The sequence below is a fragment of the Lithobates pipiens genome, unplaced genomic scaffold, assembly GCF_037356315.1.
Source record: "Lithobates pipiens isolate NorthernLeopardFrog02 unplaced genomic scaffold, aLitPip1_a1.2 Scaffold_160, whole genome shotgun sequence".
Lineage (NCBI taxonomy): Eukaryota > Metazoa > Chordata > Amphibia > Anura > Ranidae > Lithobates > Lithobates pipiens.
The window spans coordinates 968630-980279 of NW_027507749.1; the positions used below are offsets into that span (position 1 = coordinate 968630).

Below are 11650 nucleotides of genomic sequence, written 5' to 3' on the forward strand. Positions count from 1 at the left end.
CGTCTGCTTGGCAGCCGTGAAGAGTTGAAGGAGAAGGCGCAAGTGCGCCTTGGTGTAGTCCTGTGGGGGGAGGTTGAGCAAGGCAAAGGAAGGATCAGGGTCAAGGGTAATACCAAATAAATCTGAGGCCATTTGAAATATTGTCGCCCACAAGCGCTGTGCAATGGGGCAGGTCCACCATATATGGTGATGTGTGCCTCTATCCCCACAGCCACGAAAGCATTTAGGGGACCAGGTACCACCTCATGAGGACTTTATAGCTAGCTTCTGATGCAACAACATTCTGTGAGGAGATCTTGGTAGCTTCCCATATCCTTGTCCAGTCGCCAATGTCCAAATCTATGGCTAGATCTTTAGACCAAGCTGTGGCGTACAACGGGAGTGTGGAAGGGGATGTTATGAGGTATGTATAGAAGCTAGAGATTATACCTGGGGTGTGGGTATCCGAATCGCAAACATTTTCAAAAATAGACAGGGTATTCGTTGTGGTGTGCTTGCCTATTATAGTTCGAACAAAGTGGGAGATTTGGAGATATGTAAAGCACTCCTGAGAAGGAATGTGTGTTTGTGCTTGTAGAGCTGGAAACGATTTAACGACACCGTCTGAGATCATATCCCGTATGCGTTCCAGACCGGCACAAGTCCAGGCTGGGAATAAGGCAGGCTCGGTATAGGCTGGGTAGAAATGTGGATGGCCAATAAAGGAGAGCAGGGGTTAGTGTGGAGAGGTTAATTTAAGAGGTCTACTGAGCTTGTCCCAAATTTGTAAGGAATGTTGAGTTACAAGGTTAGAAATAGGGCCCCGAGGGGAGGCAAGGAGCCATAGTACATTGGTGATGGAGTTATTGCTTCCAGAGCGACCTAGAGAGGAATCTCTGTTTTTGCATGCATGAGAGTTAATTGGGCTAACTGGGCTGAGTGATAGTAGCGGAGAAAATTGGGAACACCTAGGCCCCCATTAAGCTTACTACGGAGTAAGGTGATTCTCGAGATTCTAGGAGTCTTAGTACCCCAAATGTAGCTATACACTTGGCTTTGAACTACCCTATAAAAATAAGTTGGGACCATGATCGGGAGGACTCTGTAGTGGTAGAGTAGTTTAGCTCATTGTGTTTGTATTGTTCTTCCTACAGACAGTGACAACTGCATGAAATGTCCTGATGAAGAATGGCCAAATGAAAAGAAGGATCAGTGTATTCCAAGAGTGATGGAAGTTCTCTCCTACACTGATGATCCCATTGTTGCCGTGTTTTCAGCTGTCTCCATCCTCTGTTGTCTTCTGACTGGTTTAATATTGGGAATATTTATACATTACCAGGACACCCCCATTGTTAAAGCTAATAACCGGGACCTGAGCTATCTTCTCCTGGTCTCCATCATGTTGAGCTTCCTCTGTGTCTTCTTATTCCTCGGCCATCCAGTAGATGTGACCTGCATGCTGCGTGTGACCTCTTTTGGTGTCATCTTCTCAGTTGCCGTCTCTTCTCTACTTGCCAAAAGTATCATGGTGTGTATTGCTTTTAAAGCCACCAAACCTGGGAGTCCCTGGAGGAAATGGATGGGAACCAAACTGCCCAGTTCTATCATTTGTGTCTTCTCACTGGTCCAAGTCATAATCTGTGTCACTTGGTTGTCTATTTCTCCTCCCTTCCAGGATCGGGACACTCACTCTTATCAGAGAAAGATCATCATTCAGTGTAATGAGGGTTCAGTTATCGGCTTCTACTCTGTCCTGGGATATATGGGGCTTCTGGCAGCTGTGAGCTTCATTATTGCTTTTTTAGCCAGGACATTACCGGACAGTTTTAATGAGGCCAAGTACATCACCTTCAGCATGCTGGTGTTCTGCAGTGTCTGGATTGCCATGATCCCGGCCTATCTGAGCACCAGAGGGAAATACATGGTGGCTGTGGAGGTTTTTGCTATAATGACATCAAGTGCTGGACTTCTTGGCTGTATATTTTTTCCAAAATGTTACATAATTCTGTTCAGACCTGACCTGAATACTAAAACAATTATCCATTAATATGTATGGAGCTACACTGGGTTACCAGTAGTTATATCATTAACTATATTATTGTTAATTTTAGTGTTTTTTTAGTGTATTGAGAATGATTTGGATTCTTTGCCCCTCTCTGGTCACTGTGGTTCCTCCTCACTAAGTAACTACGTTGTTCTGTAGTGAGGTCATGTCTGGTGGGAGGAACCACTACACCCAGTAGGGGACAAGGTTTCCGACATATCCAAAGTGTGGTGTCAAAAGCAAAAATTTGATTTTCCGTCCAACTGAGAGTTCTTTATTATATATAAACATTTAATATCTAATTTTTGCTTTGGACACAACACTTTGGATTTGTCAGAAACCTTGTCCCCTACTGGGGGTAGTGGTTCCTCCCACCAGACATGACATCACTACAGAACAACGTTGTCACTTAGTGAGGAGGAACCACAGTGACCGGGGGGGGGGGGGGGGGGGGCAAAGAATCCAAATAATCCGAAAGTGTCAGATACCAGAGACACTTGTAGCTCTTCAAGAGAGGGAAGATCTCACTCAACACCTTCCTGGAAGATAAATTTTAAACATTTTCTTTTATAAGATGCTTGTAATGTCGTTATTTTTGTGTCAGAGTCACTTTAAATATATTCTATGTAGATGTATATGGCTACAATAATACATTTATTTTGCTTGCTGTGTTCTAAAAATCACTTTACAACACTTGTACACAAGACTTTGCCAGATCCTGATATTAAAACTTCCAAAGAAAATAACACGTTTCGGGTTCTCATTGATCAATCATATTATTATTTTATTCTAAAGAAGACATTTACATCAGAATTATAACAACCGAGGAGCCAAATGTGTTTTTTTTTTTTTTCACTTGATGTTCTTACTCATAAGAATCCCATAAGGTGGTGTGTCTGGAATCTCTAAGCCCTTGTACACACGGTCGGATATTCCGACAGAAAATGTCCGATGGGACCGTGTTGTCGGATAATCCGACCGTGTGTGGGCTCCATCAGACTGTTTCCGTCAGAATATCCGGCCGACAAAGTTTTAGAGCTGGGCTGTAAAATTTTCCGACAACATGATCCAATCAGACAAAGTCCGTTGGACCAAATTTTCCAACTTGTTGGAAATATTTTCCGACAAACTGTTCCGATAGGACATACTCCGATCATGTGTAGAGAATTCCGATCGGACAAAGTGCCACGCATGCTCAGATCAAATTTCTAGACCAAAGCTATCGGCTACTAGCCTGAACGTAGTCCCGTCGTAACGAAATAACGTCATCACGTTCAGAACGATCGGATTTTCCGACAACTTCGCCCGACCGTGTGTACAAGAGCTAAGATCTCCTTAGTCATACTTGTCAAAGAAACAGCTAAAAAGTTTAAGAAGTAACAACCCCAATCCTATAGGTATCAAATCATACACACTAAAAACAGCGCTGTGTAAAAATAAAACATTTTAAATAACCCCCCAAAAAAATATTAATCAATATTGCTCAAATAAATATAATCACACTTACGTTAAACATATTAAATGTGCAAATACTATAGTGCCAAACAGCACAAAATTAATATATAGATTTCCAATGATTTAACATACAACAACTCATGCCATGATAAAAGTGACAAAGAATGTGTTAAACTATCAAATAGACTTGTGCACAACAGAAAATTTCGTTTCATTTCAGTTCGTTGTCATTCGTAAAATACATCATTTCGTTCTGTTATATTCGTTATGTTACGTTAATACGTTTTCGGATAATTCGTTATTATTCGTAGAGTGTCAAATTCATTCGTTCGTATTCGTTGAAATTCGCTATGTATGTATGTATAGACATTCGTGATAATGATGATTCGTAGTTTGGAAAGTCGTTTGTTTATTGAATCTTTTAACTAGGCTTGTGCAATTTGTTTTGTAACCAATCGGAATTCGGCCGAATTTTACATCTTTCGGACATACAAATAAAAAAATAACGAATAACAATGAATACGAAAGAAATATAACGAATGGATTTGAATAAATTCGACATGATTTGGTAATTCTTTAAAGATCTAATGAAACAAAAGTTCAGCTCAAAGTAAATCTTATAGTCCAATCAGCCAATTAATTTTGTGCCGGAGGATGGATTACTGGCAAAGTGCATTCCTGAGAACTGAGTTAGAAGGGTGTTGTATTGTATTTGAGCCGAGGAGAAGAGACGTTGTCATTGTGTGTGTTAAAAGATTCAATAAACAAACCACTTTCCAAACTACGAATCATTATCACGAATGTCTATTCATATATAAATAGCGAATTTCAACGAATACGAACGAATGAATTCGACACTCTACGAATAATAACGAATTATCCGAAAACGTATTAACGTAACATAACGAATATAACAGAATGAAATGATGTATTTTACGAATGACAACGAACCGAAACTAAACAAAATTTTCTGTTGTGCACAAGTCTACTTTTAACACACACAATGACAACGTCTCTTCTCCTCGGCTCAAATACAATACAACACCCTTCTAACTCAGTTCTCAGGAATGCACTTTGCCAGTAATCCATCCTCCGGCACAAAATTAATTAGCTGATTGGACTATAAGATTTACTTTGAGCTGACCTTTTGTTTCATTAGATCTTTAAAGAATTACCGAATCATGTCGAAATTCATTCATTATATTTCTTTCGTATTCGTTGATAATCGTTATTTTTTTTCTTCGGATGCATCCGAATGTCCTAAAGATGTAAAATTCGGACGAATTTCGATTCGTTACGAAACAAATTGCACAAGCCTACTATCAAATCCCCTTAAATCATGTGCAACAGTGGTGGCCCATCTGTATGGGGCACACGGGCGCCTCCCCTACCTATCCATGTGTCCGGCCCCCTAATCTACATGCAGGGGGCACCGGACCATGGACCCCAATGAAGGGAGGGGGGGTTTTAAGCACGTGATTAGAGCCAGAAGCTCTAATAGGCTTAAAAAAAAGGTAGGCTTGGTGCGCAGAGAGCGTTAACGGTCGGAATTTGGTGTGACCGTGTGTAGGCAAGACAGCTTGAGCGGAATTCCGCCGGAATTCCGTCTGGGAAAACCATCAGAGCTTTTTCCGACCAAAATTCCGACTGTGTGTACGCGGCATAAGTGCTTCGAGGAACTAGACTGCCCTGATGTACGTGTCATGTAAGGAAAAATACCTCAATTAATAGAAAAACAGTAGATACTGTAAGATGATGATAACTCAAGAGCTAGCTATTAGTTGTTGCAGACAGATATTGGTCCTTTAAGTGGGGTGCCCCCCTAAAAAAAAAAAAAAAAAAAATTTAGCAGCTACAAATACTGCAGCTGCTGACTTTTAATAATCGGACACTTACCTGTCCCAGGGTCCTCGTTCCCCGCTCGCGGTGCCGTCATTCTTACTGTGGGCACCCGGCTGTGCAACAGTCATCTAGAACACGTGACAGGTCCCAGATGAGTGTGCTGCGTGAGGGGAAGTGATGTCACCAGCCCAGGCAATGAAGAAAGCAGACAACGAGGGACCCCCTAGCAACAGGCATTTATAGATCAGTACATTTTAATTTTTTTCCCAATTATTTATTTATTTATTTATCTTAAGAATTTTAAACTATTTTTTATTTTTTGGTGGCAACACACTTTAAAATGAGGGTGAAGTCACAGCATCCATAGTGACGTGTTTTATCTGTAATAGGGAAGATATAAGGAGAGCTGCTGATAAGGTGCACAGGGAGGGATTAATGTACGTCTTGTAGGTATCACCGAATGTCATAGAGCTATTAAGAAAATAATTTATGAAATGTTAACTTAATTAGGCGTATCTTTGCTTTATTATAATATATCTTTTCAATGTAAGGCTGACGTGTCATTAGGAAAACCTTTTCTCCACAACTACATGCCATTTCATGTCTTGTCAGATAAAGTTCTAACCTTTTTGAACTTTGTAATGGCCCAGCATGCACCAGTCTGTGATGTCATAAGGGGACGTTACCACCGTGTGATGTAGCCAGGTAACCACGCCCCTTACCTATATAATTAATTGGAGGAAAGAATTTAGGGACTTTTATGAAATTATGGTAAGGCCACCTATTTCCATCCGATGGGACTTTAAATGAAACAATGATTTGGGAAAGTCATATTTTTCCATCCCTATAGTGATATATTGAGGAGAGCAACAAAAGTAGGGACTTTACAAGAAAATAAAAATGGTATAGAAATAGTCTGTACCGTTTTTATTTTTAGAGAAGACACGCGCTTGCTCCTGACGAGTGGTACCTCAGCCACGAAACGCGTAGAGCTACCAACTGTCATGTTTATTTTCAACTATGTCTAATTCTCCATATATTTTATCAACATTTCTCCAAATTGGATATCCAAGCCATTTGTCAGGCAGGCACTACCTTATATCTATGGTTTTATATCAACATGAATTTAGTGTACGTTGGAAAATTTTCTTGTGTTCATACTACAATGTATAGTTGTTTCATTATTTTTACTTTATTGTACGAAATATATTCTTATATAGAATTGATAATATTGGATGTGTACTGTATTTACATTGATTAACTTTATGGACCAATTAATACATTTTCCCAATTGCTCGCCAAGTTTTATCTCATTGCACTCACGCACTTCATGTAAAGTCTCACTTTTGTTGCTCCCAACCTATATAAGAAATGTCAAAGCGCCGAGGCACAATATGGTTGTTAGGTACCTGGTGGTGAGCCTGGCTTGGGAGGAGAAGACCTCTCTTACGGCTCTGGTTCAGGGCCCACTGGAATGGAGACCGTGGTCCCGCGAGCACAGCGGGGGGTAGGAGTGTCTGAGCAGGTTGCAGCAGCGGACGTGGAGTTGGGTGATGATCCTCAGGACAGCAGGAACTGCAGGAAATGGCAGGGATGACAGTGGCTACAGGACCTGGATGGAACACAGCACACTCGGAGCAAGCAAAAGGATGGTCAGGCAGGCCGGGTCACAACAGATAGGCAGTCAGGCAGATTCAGCAGGCTAGAGCAAGGTCAAAGGCAGGCAGAGGTTCGGCAGCAGGAAACAAACAAAGTCCATAAACAAGGTCAGGCAAGCTGGGATCAGGGTTGGAGAGGTCAGATACAGTAGGTCAAACAGGAGCCGGGTCAGAAATCACAAGTCAAGCAGGCAGGAATCAGGAATCTTGGGTACAGAGCTGCAGACGAACACATTAGCGCAGCTGACATGCCTAAATAGGGCTCACCAGTGCCAAACACCACTTATGCGCATGCGTGTGTGCACGTCCTTCGCGCGCACCGGTGCACACATACGCGCCGATGCTCGGGTTGCCCAGCAGCACGCGTGCCCGTGCACGCATGCATATTCGCACCTCCAGTGCAGATAGAACCCTGACAATGGTCCTGCTTTATTTTAACTGACAATTGCGCTGATGTGCGAAGTTGTACCCAAAAGAAAAAAGAAAAAAAAATGGTGTCCTTTTTTTCCCCACAAATAGAGCTTTCTTTTGGTGATATTTTATCACCTCTGCGGTTTTTATTTTTGGCACTATAAACAGAAAAAGCCCAACAATTTTGAAAAAAAAACAATATATATATTTTTTTACTTTCTGCTATAAAAAATATCAAATAAAAAATAAATTTCATGATAAATTTAGACCAATATGTATTCTTCTACATATTTTAGTTAAAAAAAATCCCAATAAGCGTATATTGATTGGTTTGCGCAAAAGTTATATCATCTACAAACTATGGTATATATGTATAGAATTTTTTTTTAATTTTTTTATTTTTTTACTAGTAATGGTGGCGATCAGCGTTTTTTTTTTTTTTTTTTTAGCGAGACTGCGAATACTGCGATATTGCAGCGGACAAATCGGACACCTAACTGACACTTCTGACACTTTTTTGGGGACACTAATACAGTGATCATTGCAAAACAAATAAAAAATCACTGTCGTTGTACTAATGAGACTGGCAGGGAAGAGGTTAACATCAGAGCGATCAAAGGGTTAGATGTGTCCCTAGGGGGTCCTTTCTAATTGTGTGGAGGGGGGGTGCTTTGACTGTGTTCCTGCTTATCAGAAACACAAGATTTCCATCTTCCCCTCCCACAGAACAGCAATCTGCCTTGTTTACATAGTCAATCCACCATTCTGCCTCTCCAGGGTACGATCGTGGGGCGTCGGCGAACATCGGGTTGGCATGACCTCCGGTGGACAAACGAATCCCCTAAGGAAGCCTTACTGGGCGAAACATGTTGGAATTTTTCCAACCATGCCAAACAGGAACTGCTGTATGAGATTGCTTTTTAAGTGTAAACACATGTATCTTCTTTGTTTTTGTTTTTTTTGTTGATATATATCATATTAACATTTTTATTGATGTTTAAAATAAATAATGGATTTTTATTGTATCCAGTGTCCTTGTAATTTAATAGCACCCTAAAAATCCAAAAATATTTTCCTGCAATATATGGGATGTGGGGATTGGCAATTCACCCACAAGTACCCCTGTAAAAAAAAAAAAAAAAAGTAATTTGTAAAGAAAAAAAAAAAAAAAAACTAGTAAAAACCTAGTAAACCCTCTGTGGAACATATTGAACTGCTCGTGTATATTTGTGCTATACACGAGCAGGTGTATGATAAATACTCATGCATTATTTGGGTTTTTTTTATGACAGCATTGTTACTGACATCTCATTTAGTTCAGTGAATGTGCAATTTACTACACAGAAAGCCACTCACATTATTTTATTTATTTCTTTTTATGAAATCATTTTAAGCTGATTGGCATTATGGATTCAACGTTTCCAAATACATCAATAATTGGAATTTTAACATTAATAGCAAACTGTACACATTCAGTGGCACTGTACAATTAATTAATAATTTGCATAATGCTAGTTTAAAAAAATAAAATAAATAAATAATAATAATAATAATAATATTGTTGAGGCTAATATTGTATTTGTTTAATTCGATTTATATTAATATAATTTTACTTTAATTTGTTGAGTTTAATTTAATTATAATGCACTTTATTATTTATTTAATAACAGTATTATTTACATTTTTTATTTGTATTTTATTACTGTTCATCTGAACTCAGTGGGTGAATGAATAGTTAAAGTGAAGAGACATAGTAAGACTTGTATGATGACAGTCTGTATTGGAAAGCAGATGGTGATCGGTAAATTCAGCGTCTGTTTCCTGGGGGAATCCGGCAGAAACTTTCATCCAATAAAATCTCAGGTTTGTTGTTCTTTGGTGACTTTTGTTGTATTGTGAATGGAGCGGTCCCACCACTGTAATCATGTGCCGGTCTTGTGGTGTCTCTAGGGGGCGCTCAGCTCAGGTGTCAGTAGTCCCGGGAGAACGGCACACAGAACGTTTACAATCGCTCTCATAATGAAGAATGATGTCACCGGCTTTACTATTCTCTACAATCTGCTGCCATGTGTGAGATATTGTCACACCATTCTAAATGTGACTCCAAACTTTCATCCAATAGAACAAACTCCGGCTGTTCCCTGAAGAAGATGTTTAATAATACTTTACTAAAGAACTGCTTTCCAGCATCAGCAATGCAGAGGAATAAAATGTATACAACGTAGTTGTTTCTTTTGCTAGATCTTGCATTATCTTTAAAATGCATCTGCAAATATAGAAAAAAAAAAGTTAAAATGTTTCCAGCATGTCAAATACGAGGGGGCCCTCAAAAAGTTTCTGCACGTTTTTATATTTAATATCGTTTAAAAAAAAAAAAGGTGGAATTTTTTTGAAGAACCCTCATATTAAGAAGTCAAAATTTACTGTTCAATAAAATATTATTATTGTTATTACTATTATTATTATAATTTTATTTAGTAGTAGTAGTAGTTTCTAGTAGTAGTGATATTGGATTATTTTAAGCAATCAATAGACAAAAAAATAACAATTAATAAGCAGTAAAAAAAAAAAAAACGTTTTTTTTTCTATTTTGATTAGTGCTAGCTTCAAAAAAATGTAGATAAAATGTATGAATATATTCTCTAATTTGTCCTATATAAATTGACACATAAATACTGATTTTGGTGCAAAGTATTGTAAAGGTATTCACAAATTAAATTAAGAGATTCATTTCAAGGTTGCGGTGTTGTTGTTTTTTTTTTTCCATTTTTTTAATGTGATACTGAAAAAAAAAACTAAAAATAAATAAATAAATATATATATATATATATATATATATATATATATATATATATATATATATATATATATATATATATATATATATATATATATATATATATAAATAAATATACGGCTGTTTGGGGTAAGCTAAGACTTAATAAGGTTTTACATGAGAATTTTGTCTAACTTTTTTTACTTATCAGGATGCTTTAACTGTCATCAAGTGCAGATTAAAGTGATTTGCAGATGAATGAAAGAGAGTATATAAACATGTGACAAAGTTCATTTGTATCTCCATATCCTGTGTCTGAACATGATTTATAAACAATGTTACTTTGCATCTCCCTATGTCTGAACATGGTTTATAAACAATGTTACTTTGTATCTCCCTATCCTGTGCCTAAACATAGTTTATAAACAATGTAACTTTATAGAAAGCAGGCTCTGGGCTCATCAAAGCTTGATTTTAGAATACTTCTGGCTGTAGGACATAGCTCTCTTGTCAGAAACCGGGATGAGCTTTATGTTCGAGTCAAACTCATGTTTGACTCGAACATTGGCTGTTTGCAGGACAGCGAACAATTTTGGGTGTTCATGGCAAATTGGAAAGCCGTGGAACACCCTTTAAAAGTCTATGGGAGAAATCAAAAGTGCTAATTTTACAGGCTTATATGCATGGTATTGTCATAAAAAAGTGTTTGGGGACCCGGGTCCTGCCCCAGGGGACATGGATCAATGCAAAAAAAGTTCTGAAAACGGCCGTTTTTTCGGGAGCAGTGATTTTAAAAAACAATAAAAGTGTAATATTCCTTTAAATTTCGTACCTGGGTGGTGTGTATAGTATGCCTGTAAAGGGGCGCATGTTTCCCATGCTTAGAACAGTCTGACAGCAAAATTAAATTTCTAAAGGAAAAAAAAGTCATTTAAAACATGCGGCTATAATGAATTGTCAGTCTGATAATACACATAACAGCTCATTGATAAAAAACGGCATGGGGATTTCCCCACAGGGAAACCCCGAACCAAAATAAAAAAAAAATGCATGGGGGCCCCCCTAAATTCCATACCAGGCCCTTCAGGTCTGGTATTGGTTTTAAGGGGAACCTCGCACCAAATAAAAAAAAAAAATGTCTGTGATCCCTCCAAAAATCCATACCAGACCCTTATCCAAGCACAGAACCTGGCAGGCCGCAGAAAAAGAGGGGGGCGAGAGAGCACCCCCCAAATCGTACCAGGCCACATGCCCTCAACATTGGGAGAGTGCTTTGAGGTAGCCCCCCAAAGCACCTTGTCCCCATATTGAAGGGGAGGAGGGCCTCATACCCACAACCCTTGCCCAATGGTTATGGTGGTCTGCGGGCGGGGGGCTTATCGGAATCTGGAAGCCTGCTTTAAAAAGGGGACCCACAGATCCTGCCCCACCCCGTGTGAATTGGTAATGGGGTACAAATGTACCCCTACCATTTCACAAAGGAAA

General features: G+C 38.9%; 1 protein-coding gene across 1 annotated transcript; it reads left to right on the top strand.

Moving 5' to 3' along the window:
- Window positions 1–334: 334 nt before the first annotated feature.
- Window positions 335–2149, top strand: LOC143986451 (vomeronasal type-2 receptor 26-like). The gene has a single exon (XM_077484796.1). The coding sequence runs from the start codon at window positions 1148–1150 to the stop codon at window positions 2024–2026; it is 879 nt and encodes a 292-aa protein (XP_077340922.1). The 5' UTR covers window positions 335–1147; the 3' UTR covers window positions 2027–2149.
- The last annotated feature ends 9501 nt before the right edge of the window (window positions 2150–11650 follow it).

Excerpts from the sequence above, each read along its gene's own strand:
- LOC143986451 (XM_077484796.1), top strand. The coding sequence starts at position 1,148 with ATGAAATGTCCTGATGAAGAATGGCCAAATGAAAAGAAGGATCAGTGT.